The sequence below is a fragment of the Manis javanica genome, chromosome X (genome assembly GCF_040802235.1).
Source record: "Manis javanica isolate MJ-LG chromosome X, MJ_LKY, whole genome shotgun sequence".
Lineage (NCBI taxonomy): Eukaryota > Metazoa > Chordata > Mammalia > Pholidota > Manidae > Manis > Manis javanica.
Genome location: NC_133174.1, coordinates 99,714,972 through 99,729,132, shown reverse-complemented (window position 1 = coordinate 99,729,132; position 14,161 = coordinate 99,714,972). Strand labels below are relative to the sequence as shown.

Genomic DNA, 14,161 nt, shown 5'->3' with positions numbered 1-14,161 from the left:
TTAAGTTATCATAGCTAGATCTGGAACATAGAAATAGTGTGATTTTATGTGTGCAAATAAAATATTAAGACATCTACATTTGGAAGATACAGCATCATTTCATGTATCAATGAGGAAAAATTGCTCTCAATTATAACTGTAAGATGCTTTCCATTTTAACATGCACTTCAATATCAAAGACTTCAAATGTAAAAAATTGAGTCTTAAAATTGATGAAGTATCTGACATATATGTATGCATATATATGCATAAAAAGCCTTTTCTGGACAACTACAGGAGGAACTACTAAAAGTAGTTACCTTAGGGAAGAACTATAGATTTGGGATATGAGTAAACATGTAGAAAGAAAACTTCTCATTCTGTATCATTTCACACTGGTGGATTTTTAAAATCAAGTTTTACTTGTTAACTACTAATATAAAAATTTAAAAAGACAAATTTAAATGCACTTAATATGTTGCCCCAGCAATTTCATTTTCGGGAATCTATACAGTATAATTGTACATTTGTCCACAGATATGGGTAAGAATGTTCATTATGAAATTATTTGCAATAATGGAACATGATGAAGCCATTAAGAAAATGTACAACAAAACTGTCTAGCATATATTGGAACAGAAAGATTAAAAGATACATGATAAAGCAACATAAAGAACAGTGTGGATTCTATGACTCTACATACATATAACATGTAGAAAAAACAAAATTCTGTATGTATATATATAATATATATACAGACATACCTCATTTTATCATGCTTCACTTTAATTATGCTTCACAGTTACTGAATTTTTTTTACAAAGTGAAGGTTTGTGGCAGCCCTGTGTTGAGCAGTCTAACTGGCCAATTTTCTAATAGCATTTGCTCACTTCATGTCTCTATCACATTTTGGTAATTCTTGCAATATTTCAAACTTTTATTATTATTATTATTATTATTATTATATTTGTTATGGTGATCTATGATCAGTGATTACAACTTGCTGAAAGTTCAGATGATGGTTAGCATTTTTAGCAATAAAATATTTTTACGTTAAGGTATGCACATTGTTTTATTAGACATCACGCTGTTGTATACTTAACAGACTGCAGCATAGTGTAAACATAACTTTTATATGCATTGGGAAACCAAAAATTTATTTGACTCACTTTATTGCAATATTTGCTTTATTGTGGTGGTCTGGAAGCAAACCTGCACTGTCTGAGGTGTGCCTGCATATCTACCTACCTCTATCTGTGTCTATCTGTCTAGAGCAAGGGATCCAAATGTACACACCAACTACTATCAGTAAATCTCTACAGGAAAGACAATGGATTAAAGAAGATAATGTTATGAAGGAGAGTTTCACTTTTACCCATGAATGTTTGTAATATTATTTTTAACGAAAATATGTGTTCATGTAGTACTGGTAAAATTTATATAGACAGAAAAAGTTAAAATTCATTTCAATAGACTTTACACTGTTAATCTGCAATTAATATTCAGAAACTTCTCTTGGGTTTCTCTTAAAATAAGTTGATTGGGCAATCAAACTAGTCTTTCTGTATACGACTACAAACATTATCTGTAAAACATTGTTCAGTAAATTCTTATCTCAGTGGGAATTTTCATTAATTCCATGGAAGTTGAGTAACACAATTCTTTTTCTAACATTCTCAAGACTTGTGGTCTGACTGAATGATTCAACAATGTTTTAAGACAATTGACTTAGACATTTGTGACACATATAATAGACAATGGATGCATCTCTGCTAGTTCTGAAGTATTTCTTCAAATCAGTAGGAGTTACTACTTTTTTACATAGAGTTAAGCAGTTATCAAATACTCATTGAGCCCAATGATTCTAAAACAAGTTCTAAATTTGATTGCTTGAGAAATACCACCAAAACTTTCATATTGACTAGGGGCGAGAAAGATATGTAAAACTGTTTTTCGGGAACTACCTCAGATATGCTCCTAAGAATACTACTGCACTTTCGCTAATTGCCTAAGTTACTTTGTTTGTAAGAGTTTTCAAATTAGTTAACAATAATATTAGGACACAGACCACTTTTCTTTCCACTAAAAGGGGAAAAGAAAACCAAAACCAGGCAGAAACATGCCTTTGGTTTACTGAAACATACTCAGAGATTAAGATAGAAGAAAAACAAAGAAATAAACAAGTTTTCCCTCATTCTTTGCACTGGCTGTAAACCCTAAAACAAATCTCCTTAATATAAATATAAAAGAAAAGAGAAGCAATGAATTTCTTGCCCAAAATATGTCATGTCATTCTACAGTTTGTTTAATGAAGAAGTAGGAATGAGCACAATATTAAAGAAAAATCACATTTGCTCAGACATTTGCCTAGTGTAGGATTACCTTTGCGCCAGGAAGACCTGGAAGACCAATGCCTGAAATGCCAGGATCACCTTTTTCTCCTTTTTGTCCAGGTAACCCTGGGGAACCAGGTTGTCCAGGAACTCCAGGAGGTCCTGAAGACCCTTTCACCCCCTGTGGGCCTGTTAAAAACATGTAACATGCAATATTTTACAAAATATTCTATATTTGTGTCATATCTATGACGCATATGACCAAGGAAAAAGATTTTGAGACAGAACTCTGCAAATTCTGAGTTACATAATAATCCTTTACAACCAGGATTATCTAAAAACCTATTCTTAAAGGAAGCTTAAGTGAAACAGGTACAACTGGAGAAAAGATAAAAAGGCAAGTTTGTGAAACCTTACTTACAGGTTTCTAAAGCTCTGTTCTTAATTCCCACTTCAAATATTTGTGTAATGAGAGAGTTTTACCCACTGATTACCTTAGATATTGTCTCAGTTTGATTCTATCAACACCAGTATTTTCTTTTGATAACAAAGATAGTGAACCATTTTCTATTAATGGGACTAAACATTTGGTAGATTTTCATCACTTACCTGGAAAACCCATATCACCTATGTTCCCTTTAAGTCCAGGAGGTCCTGTTAGTCCTGGCTTTCCAGGGAGACCAGGGTTACCCTTGGGACCTAGAAAAGTCAAATTACTAAATTAAGAAAGTCAGCAATATTGGGGTTGCCTGGTTTCTCAGAATGGGTTGTAATTAAAATTCAAGCATGCAATTGGATAGATCAAATCTTAATATATGATTAAGTTCCAAATATCCAACTCAGCATAAACCAGGCAAGAGGTACCTAAGAAATCTCCTTAGGAACATAATACAATATAATTATGATAATAGAGGTCTCCCAATACAAATTTATGTTAAGAATACAAAAATTTTACCCAGGCATCTTGTTTCTTGCCCTAAAACAATTTCAATTACCTTAAGTCCTATTTGTTGTATGTGTTTAACTACGCTTATTGTATTTATCACAGATAAATCCAGTACAATGAGTTTGTTTTTAAAAGACTCAGATGTGGCTTTCCCATGTAGAGCCTGATTACGTGAGACCAGGAAGAGGAAAGTAGTAACCTTTCATGATATACCCCCAGGCACAGTAGCCCAGGGATAGATAAGGGTTGATGGAGAGGTACAGACTGCCTCCCCCAACAGTCATGCCTCTTCTGTTTACACATTCTTCCTTAGAGCTTGGGTGCTTGAGCTCTGTGGTGTCACCCAGGTATTTTCCAAGGACCATAGTGCTGCCTTAAACATTGTTTTATTTTTTTCTTTCACACTGGCTTCCAACTTGAGGAAGAGAATGTAGAAGATGTGAAGGACAGAAAGATAATTTCTCTTTCCAGCTACATCAAGGCAATGTAGTACAGAGTCCAGAGCAGAATAACTGACCTAAACGGCTCTTATGAAGATGGGGGCCAACTGCTCTTAATTCCCTAGGGGCCCAACTAAAAGAAAATGGCTTAAGAAGCAAAAAGAAAGAGTTATATTAGAAAAAAGAAAAAAAATCCACATTGGCTGTAAGGATGATCAATGCTGTGACAGACTACCAAAATAAGCTGTAAAATTTTCATCCCTAGAAACTTTTAGAAACAGAATGGGGAGCCATCTATTTTATGTAGCTTAATGATAGACTTGTCTGAAGGCAAAGAACTGGAAAAGGTGAATTCTTCAGGTTCTTACCAGATAATTGTCCTTTTTACATATGTTGTAATGTATGTAAATAAAACACAACATCTTACTTGGATATATTTGTGATTCTATGTTCATCCTGCTGCCATGAAAAGAAGAAAGTGAGCAAAGCAGAGCATCCTACAAATCCTGTCTGTTGACACTTGGGCCAAATGGCAACTGTTTTGCTAAAGGAGAGTTTCATATCTCAGCAGCCACCCAAGTGTATTGCCATGACCAAATCCAAAACATCATCACACATGATAAATACATAATTTCTTTTCCAGGGTTCAGGATCAGCCATCCCATTGTTAGCGTAGTCTATCATACTTACCTGATGGTCCTGGTAATCCAGGTTGTCCACTTAGTCCAGGCTGCCCTGGGTCTCCAGGCAAACCCTGGTAACCTTTTGGCCCTGAAACTCCAGGAATACCTTCCAAGGATGAGTATAAGAAAGAAAAGTTAGGCTGATATCATTAATCCATTAAATGAATTTGACAAAGCAAGCTTCCCAAATTCTGAACTATGATTGAAATACAGGAACCAGTGGTATTCTGCTATAGTATGAACCAATAGCACTGGACTCATACTAAAATCCAGCACTTTTTATTTAGCTATCATTAAGAAATTCAGAGCACTCAATAATTAAGTCATTTTTTTCTTTGGGCCTCAGGTTCTTATACTGTAGAATGAAGGAATTGGGGGCAGATGATCTCTAGGCTCTTAGATTCTACAATTATCTTTAATAACCCTACATCAGAGGCAGGGATACTTTACTGTCTCTATTTTACAAAAGTCATAACTGAAAGAGAAGAAGAGTCTTGCAAGGAGTAAGTCAAGAAAGGTATCTCATTTTAGCAATAATAAAATTAAGTGACCCTGCCTCTTCCATGACTATATACAAAAATACAGTAATGTGTAATGTCTTACACTCTTTTTTGAGGAAAAATCCCATCAAGTCCTGCTCATAGGGAAACATATAACATCTGTGTACACACATACCCTCACAAACACATCAACTGACAGCATTAATGGTTACAACACAAAAGGAGCTACAAACTTTACTAAAAACCACAAATAAACATAAACACAAGAAAAATGAACTAGCTTTAAAGTTCCATGTTGTTTGAAAGGCTATTCCATATATATTGAATTGTAAGTGCTTTATTTATTGATGTCTACTTCTCTATAGTTTCTGATGCTTTATTATGTTTTATTTTTATATAAGGAACAAAGGATTTTTTATTTAAAAAACAAATGTTATACTTCATACTTTATTGGCTTCTACTGAATAAGACAATTATAATAACACAGTTGTTCCCTAGACCTACTCTCAGTGACTTCCCCCAGGGCTGAGTTTGGCTGTTTATAGTCCAACACTTGTTTATTCTATCAAGGTAGAATAAAAATGAGTTGTATGTAAAAGCCCAGTGTGATATGGATATCAAAACACTTCAGGGCAACAGTGTACCATTCATCCCCATCTGTTTTCAAGGGAAGAAAACTAAAAAATAGCAAATTTCCCAAATTCTGAAATCTGTTTTGCAGGTAATTCTGGCTGCATATCCTTTTTTCATGACCACATCCTATGCTATTTTCTGGAAGGCCTGAATAGTTTGTGATAGATAAATTACAAAGAAAACACTCAAACAAGTTGACTAGTAAAATGGTACAAATCAAGTAAAAATTAATTTTCATTACCAAAATTTGATGCATCTAAGTACCTTCTGTTGCTGAATCCTGGACTACAAGTCACTTTTCATGCTATTAAAAATTACACTTTAGATATACCAGGTAACACATTCATAAATATATGCATTCACTCACCTGGTAAACCAGGGTCTCCCTTCTCTCCTTTTGAGCCCAGCAGATCTGGATCCATTGGTCCAGGAGAGCCTGGAAGGCCAGGCTCTCCTTTACCACCTTTTTCTCCTGCAGGGCCAGGAGGTCCTGGATGGCCCTGCAAACCATCATCACCTAAAACCAACATGTGTGGGAAAGACACACCAGATCAGATTCATCCTTCCAGGATTAATGCATATAAAGATTATTTATATACTCCATGTTGGGTAGCTCACTGGCCATCCAAAACACTTATTATGCACCATCGTTATTGTCTATGAATAACTTGAGCCCACACACATTTGAGTCTCAGATAATAATCCGTCTTTCTTCTGGAAATCTTTGACTATTATAAAGACAAAAGAAATAAAAATTTAATCCCTATATTTTATTGTTTTTTAGCTAAGTATTTAATGTTTCATGGTACCCAAACTAAGCATACCACAAAATTGAAAATAGGATCTATTTAAATGCCATATCTCATAGAAACAAAATACAAATAAGCATTGCTTATTTTAAAGCAGTCAATTATAAATATTCTGTATTGACATAAAGCAATATTTAATTTTCTCTTTTACATGCATCTGCCAACAAACTCTGAATATTACCTTTAAGACCAGGAACACCACTTCTGCCAGGAATACCCAAAGGTCCTGGTGGGCCTGGAGGTCCCATCATACCCATTTCACCTTTGGCACCTTTGAGGAATATCAGTAAATACATTTTACCTTTCCTTGACCTTGGTAAGATAAAAGATAAGTTTTAAGATGTCAAGTGGAAAACTACTATTGAGGGTTGGAGGGAAGGCAGTAGATTTTACCCCTTTACAACTCTTGTAACCTTAGTGACCACTATTGCTGATACCAATGAATAAAGGATTCACTGTGGTAGCTACTTTCCAAAGATGGCCCCCAGATGAACCACACTTACCAGTATATACATCCTCATATAGCCTTCTCTCCTTGAATTTGGGCTGATTCTGCCTTGCCCTTGACTAAGTGACACTGTATGACAAGGCTCTATCATAATAAGTCTTACAGCTTCTACGTGGGAGTCTTGGAACGCTTACTTTTGGTTTTGGGGATTCTCTTTTGGAAGCCAGCTGCCCTGGAAGGAGAGGAACTACCCTGACAGTGCCATAACATAAGTTCAAGCCAAGTGAAGAGGCACTATGGATAATGAGATACCGTATAAAAAAGACAAGGAACACTCAGTGTCAGGAAAGTGCCATCTTGGAAGTAGATCCTTGACTCCCAACCACTCTGGGTGGTGACATGGATCAGAGATAAATGACCCTAGCAAGCCATCCGTTAATTCCTGACCCATAAAATCTGGAGCAAAATTAAAAGGTTGGTTTAAACCATTACATTTCAGGGTCATTTGTTATACAGGAAGATATAACTGGAACTCTCACAGTGAAAAAGTGTAATGCAAATAGGGAAGTGAGTTTCCTTCAAAGATAGGTAACACTTTTCCTTAAAGGATAGTGTCAATCCAGGAAAGTACAAGAGTACAAGAGTAATAGTCATTTTAATTTTCTGAATCCAAAACTAGAGAAAACTTTAAACAAATTACCTGGAAAGCCAGAGGCACCTGCTTTTCCTGGGAGCCCTGGTGATCCTGGGGGTCCAATAGAACCAGGTGCTCCAGGGATTCCTGGACTTCCTCTCTCACCAGGGGGTCCTGGAACATCAAACCCAGGAGGCCCTGGATCCCCTTTCTCTCCTGGTATTCCATGCAAGCCTAGTTAATACAATACCAAAATTAACAAGTATTGAAGCAGTCTTAAGATGTGTACCTAGTTATTTTTCTAGTAAACAAGTGATAGAATCCTGTGTATAATAAACTTAAGTAAGTTAGAGATACTTTTGGTATTATGCACATAAAATGATCTAATGATGAAACTTTAGGATTTTCAAGCATGTTTCTCTAAGACAGTGTGTCTCAAATTATTTCTGGTGAAAGACTCGTCTTTTTTTAGAAAATACAATAAAAATTACTAAAAAACTAAAAACAAAGCAAAGACATATAAACATAAAATGCAAGCCAATCTTTTGGTTATTATACTCAACAAATACAATTACACTGTCAAATTGCTATAAAAGTTTCTAAATACTTTCGATTTCTTCTAATTCCAATACAGACTGGTAAACAGTTTGTGATTCAACAGTGGTCTATTGACCACACTTGGATTTGCATTGCTCTAAGGAATTATGAATTATTGGGATAATTTCTTTAAGTCATAAAAAATGATTAATTACTGAATAAGTCAGTCATATGGATCCTTTTTAATTTATTTTGGCTTTGTTTTACACGTTGTTTTAACAATACATTACTATTAGTTTTTGTTAACTTTTGTTTCTCAGTCTTCCAACCAGGATTTTATAGAAAAAAATACAACATTGCTAAAATATTTAACCATAGTAAGTTTATCTTAAACACTGAACTACTCAAAAACTAAGGTGATTTAAAAAAGAAAATGTTTAGGGGTAGAATTACACTACAACCATTATGCAAGTTGCCACTCCAATACCTATCAGCTCTGTGCCTTTGTGAGTTGTTGGTCCTCATCTGTTAAATAGGCATGCCATGTAATGACTAGAAGCTAGGGACTGAGCCAAGTGACCATTCCAAGTGTTCCTTCAACAGTAAGACCTAATTTTATTGGGGAAAATCCACAGGCAATTATTTTATAAGAGAGCAAGATGCTGGGATTTTAAGATCTGTTTGATGTTATATACCAGCATGTCCTTAAACTGATAAAATTCACTTTGAAGATGAGAGAATTTCATTTAGTTGGCATAGTGGTAATGGTTCCAATGCTGCCATTTCATAGTAAAATACACTAAGAAGGGGAGAGAGATTTTATATTACTCTATTTGTGAAGTAAGATGAGCTATGTAATAATGAGCACTATTGTAGCTCTATACGGATCACTGCTTATTGTTATACTATAGCCCACATAGTTTTTTAATAGCTGAGTTTTCAAGTTAACTAAATTTTCCTCTGAAATGTGCTCTAAAAGGGCAGTTTTGCACAATAATGAAAAGAAATCAATGACTTAAATCTGGAGAAATCTTGTTTGTCTTCCATAATTAAAGATTTAAGACTGGTCTTTTGAGAAAGAGCTACTATACCTGGTAGACCTGAAGTTCGAGAGTCAAGGAGTTACAGTTCAACAGCAAGATAAGCCACCCAAGCAGAAGCAAGTTGCAAAAATATTCATTAGGTTAGGAAACAAAACTAAGCATGTAAAGATTAGAACAAAAGAGTGTACAAAGAGAAGTTATTGGATATTGACTCACTACTATCATATATTAATAATGAGTAAAGGAACGTATTTTAGGCATTTATCCAGATGCTCATATAGCATATTCTATAAATGAAATATATTTGCCAATAAAGACACAATAAAATATGTTCATTCACAAAAAGTAATATTCTTTGATGACCAGCTTTACACTCTTATTTATCTCTTATCTTTATATTGCTTTGAATAATCATTTTGGAACTTAAGTTCCAACAGATTAGTTAGAGTTTAAAATTAATTTGATTTTATGCTGTAACAAGTTAGGTACAGAGAAATCAATAATTATCAGTAAGTAACTGTGATTAAATAACCTCCATGTACTAGGCAAAGATTTCTTTCTTCATTATTATTAGTAGTAGTAATAGATATTGTGCTGCACTTTTCATAGAATGATCTTTTCCATGAATACTGTCACGAGTAGGCATCCTGGTAAGATCCAGGAAGAAGAAAGTCAATATAAATTCAAAAACTCTGCTGAATGTTCTTATGCAATAGCAGGAATTATATGGATCCATCTATAGAGACAAAGTATATTAGGGGTGTATAGATGGTCTAAGTGTATTGGTAGCCTAATCAACCAGCTAATAGAAAAAAATAAAATTTCAAAAAGATGTATTATCTGTGAGAACTTTACACACACACACACACACACACACAGTGCAAGGGTTTTACAGCCAAATAAAATTAGAAAACTATAATGTACTATCCTTCATCTATGAAAATGACATGAGTAATTCCTTGTTTTATTGATTCACATTTGTGATGATGAGCTTAAGCGGATTCAACCACGTACTTTTTCTTAAGACTGGGCAAGTACTACAACACATTTGGCTCAGGTGAGGGTTTGATCTGTACATTCCAGGGACATGGGATTGAGCATATTTAACTAACCTTTAAAAAGAATCATTAAAGAAGTAATCTTGTAGCTAATGAACAGATCAAATAAAAAGTATCAACTTCCATTTCTGCCTGGATTTCTAGGGCATGGGATGAAAAGAATTTTGCTTCTTGTCCCTTGGCATTTTTTTCTCTTTTATTCTCCTACTGTCAAATGAAGAAATGATATTCAACAAGTCTTTAATTTATTAACATGCATTAAACTATATAGCCTGCCTTGGAGAATGACAAATAGTAAAGCCTAATTAAATAACAGCAGAAAACTGGAGCCAAAAGAAAAGCCTGAAAGGCATAATGTGAACTTTGCTCTGGAAAAATGAAAGTATAGAATATTTTGCATTATATTTTCTATTACAAAATGAACCACAGAAAGTATATTAAATAAGCTTCTTATTTAAACAACATTGGTAGGTAGAATTTCAGCCATACCATGTAAGTCAGATGTATCAAGATATTAGTAATAGCCTTGCTTATCATTCTGTTACTGAGATGTATGAACATAAATTATGACTTTTTGAAATGGGTTAAAATAATATTCAGCTTTGGTGATATAAACAAAATTTACTTAAAAAGTGACTATACATGGCTAGTATCAGTATTAAATTTGGTCCTTCCTGTGGTAAAACAAAATTGTGATTTGAGAACATTTCTATATTAATAAGAGTGATTCAATATATTCAATATATTCTCAATACAAGTGGCTGTTAATTTCATTTGTTTGTAGAATCATATTAGCTAAGATCTTGATTCTATGGCAAAGTATATTTTATCGAATGATGAGGCTAAACAGCACCATTACTTTGCCCCCTGCTCATCCTATCTAGACTTTATAAATCAATATACCTATATACCCATATGTTAAAAAGAGAGAGAAAACATTAGATGTATGAAACACTGTAGAGAATTAACTAAATTTGAAAAAGCATAAAGAACAAATAAATGTATTTTTATTTTATTCACATTAGTATTAACAGTGTGGTCTTTTTATTCTTGCTCAACTGTGATTTAAGAATTTAAAATGCTTCCAAAACCTCATGTAATTTGGGGAAATAAAAAAAAAGATGAAATACAACAGAAATGATAAACTCATTTTAGTTATCTTTGTGGAACAGTAGGCCAAAAGTATAATGGCCAAACCTAAAAACTGTTTTTTTGCAAGGTCCCTCTACTATGCTAATTGGACAGAATGGTTTTTTCATGTGTGTTGAAGCAGTTGCTTTTTAACAACCTGGTTCAAAGCCAACACTTAAAATTCTCTTGTTTTTAAATCAGTAGTGACATGTTAGGGGTCATTTAAAAAAGATACAGTGTTCCATAAATAATTTTTTTAAAAAGCACATAAACAAAAATAACCTTTACTTTCCAGGTTTTTTATATTGTTAATCAGTGTTTCCATAAGTTTAGAATAATAACTAACAAACTACCTATTGCCATTTGAGGTGAAACAATATTTCAGTCATGTATATATATCTGAACTGTGTGTTTAAGTCATCTGATGCATTCATGTGAATTAAGGAATGATTAAATGTTCCATATGTTTTAATTTTATGAATTATTACAGTGTTTTACAGTAACATAATATTGGACGAAGAGTGCCCCTTACTGTGCCTGCCTAGATGAAGATAAAAAGAATTTGTATCGCTAGATGGCTCAGAATCCATTTGAGTAAGCTCTCAGAGAAACCGTATAATTCTCTATTAGGTTATATGCTGACAAAATATTTTTTGTTCATCTGTATAAAAATGTTTAGAGTGCTTATGAGTTGCAAAGTGATTGTTGATTTTGGGGCAAAAGAGAAAATTCAACTCATTTTATTAAAAAAAGAAATGAGAATGCCTAAAATGTATTTTTAACAGAATGTTTTTAACTCTATAGTTCTCGTGCTAAGAAATGTTGAGGTTCCACAAAGGTCTATCGATGCCATATAGTTACTCAGGCTTGAAATGATCAGCACTACAAGTCCTTAGGTCTGTGATTCCAAGATTATGACTAGCTTAATAGTCATATGCTGTGGGAACATACTGCAATCGTTAAATTCCATTATTGTTAATAGATCAATTTTAAACAGGGAGAGGGAGGAAAACTAACAGGGATTAAGGTAGCTCTTATGCTGTGATCTGTACTTTTTCAATTTTATAAAATCATGCAAGTAGACATGTTACCTTTCAAATCTATTTTCTTGAAGACTATTAGGTAGGTTTTACTTTATTGATGAGCTAACCAACCTCTATATGAGTATTACAAAATGCACATTTACTCCAATCTTACCAGGTTGGCCTATCGGTCCAGGAATCCCTGGTGGCCCCGGTGGTCCCTGAACACCTATTCCTGGCAGCCCAGGAGGTCCCATTGGCCCAGGTTGTCCTGGTGGCCCAACATCACCTTTAAGAAATAAATAGAGTTTAGATATTAAAAATGACAATAGCAGCTAAGTCACTGGTCCTTAGGAACCACAATTTCCATGTTAAAAGGCAAATCACATTAAGCAGGGATCTTGAAAAGCTACCCATTTATTGAGCAGGGAAAGTAAACACAAGTACCCAGAGCAGATGATAAGGAATCCATTAAAAGTTACAGATTTTTAATTTAACTTACGGTGAGCACTCAAGTTTAGTACTTATATCAACCTTACAAAATAGTACAAAAGATTATGAACCACACATCTGTTTCACTTGTAATTCACCTTGGGCGAGTTATCTATTTAAAAGTTTACAATGTATTTTCAAATTATCTTTTTAAGGTAGATAACCTTTAAGACCTTCCTATTTACTAACTTGGGCCCATGGCCTATAAACATGCTCAAGCCTCTCCCATCATCAGTAAAACATCTCTTTGACATTGGAAACTTCACTAGCCCTCTCTAGCTTGCTGTCACTCCTACTTAAAAAATTTTTTAATATATTAAAATTCACTCCTCTTAACGTACACTTTGATAAGTTTTGACAGTATACAGTTATATAATCACCACTAAAATCAAGCTATAGAAGATAGATACAAGCGTAGTTCCATCAACCCAAAAGACTCGCTGTGCCTAGTTATGGTCAACCCGTCTTCACACTCCCATTTCCTTGCAACCGCAGATCTATTTTATGTCTTAGTTTTCTTTTTTTCCAGAATGCCAGATAAATGCAATCATACATTATGTAGCCTTTTGAATATATCTTCTTACACTTAATATAAAGCATTGATATTCATCCATGTTCTTGTATGTATCAATAGCTTGCTGCTTTTTATTGCAGGATAGTATTCCATTATGAGAATATATCAGAATTCATCTATTCACCAGTTAAAGGACATTTGGGCTGTTTCTATTTCTTGGTGATTATTAATAAAGCTGCTGTGAACATTGATGTACAGGTTTTCGTGTGAAGGTTCACATTTTTTTTGGATAAATTACGAGAAGTGCAATTGCTGGGCCATGTGATAAGGTTTTATTTAACTCTACACAAAAATGTCAAAGTCTTTTTCAAAGTGGCTGTACCATTTTGCATTGTAACTAGCAAAGTATGAGAGTTTTTGGTTTCTCTGCATCTTTGACAGCACTTGGTATTGTCAATTTTCCTTCTTTTTTGAAGCCTCTACTGATAGGATAGGAATTGGTATCTCACTGTAGTTTTAACTTGCTTTTCTAGATTACTAATTACACTGAGAATCTTAATATGTGTTTACTGGCTATTTAGGTATATTTTTTTGGTGAAGTATCTGTTCAAATCCTTTGCCTGTATTTCCAACTGAATTCTTTAAATTTGGTTGTTTACTTATTAGTGACTTCTGAGAGTTCTTTTCATATTCTGGTTAAAAGTCCCTTGTCAGATAAATAATTACAGTCTATTTCAATTTAATTAAGTTCAATTTATCAATTTTTTTCTCTTATGGAATCTTTTGGTGTTGTATCTAACAATTCTTTGCCTAACCTACAATTACAAAGATCTTCTCCTATGCTTTAGTCTAAAACAAGGGACAATAAAGTACTGCCCATGGGAAATTTTACCTTTATTGGCCTGTTTTTGAATTGCCTGTGAACTAAGAATCTACACTTAAAGGTTGAAAAAAAAATT

At 33.9% G+C, this 14,161-nt stretch overlaps 1 protein-coding gene across 2 annotated transcripts in view; it reads right to left on the bottom strand.

Moving 5' to 3' along the window:
• COL4A5 (collagen type IV alpha 5 chain) overlaps positions 1-14,161 on the bottom strand; it is a 220,644-nt gene that overhangs the window by 41,785 nt on the left and 164,698 nt on the right. For both annotated transcript variants that reach the window (XM_073227300.1, XM_017674621.3), the window contains 7 exons: positions 12,372-12,485; positions 7,472-7,639; positions 6,505-6,594; positions 5,882-6,031; positions 4,389-4,487; positions 2,922-3,011; positions 2,362-2,501 (listed from right to left, as the gene is read on the bottom strand). In XM_073227300.1, coding sequence (XP_073083401.1) covers positions 2,362-2,501; positions 2,922-3,011; positions 4,389-4,487; positions 5,882-6,031; positions 6,505-6,594; positions 7,472-7,639; positions 12,372-12,485 — 851 coding nt within the window. The remainder of the gene's footprint in view (positions 1-2,361; positions 2,502-2,921; positions 3,012-4,388; positions 4,488-5,881; positions 6,032-6,504; positions 6,595-7,471; positions 7,640-12,371; positions 12,486-14,161) is intronic.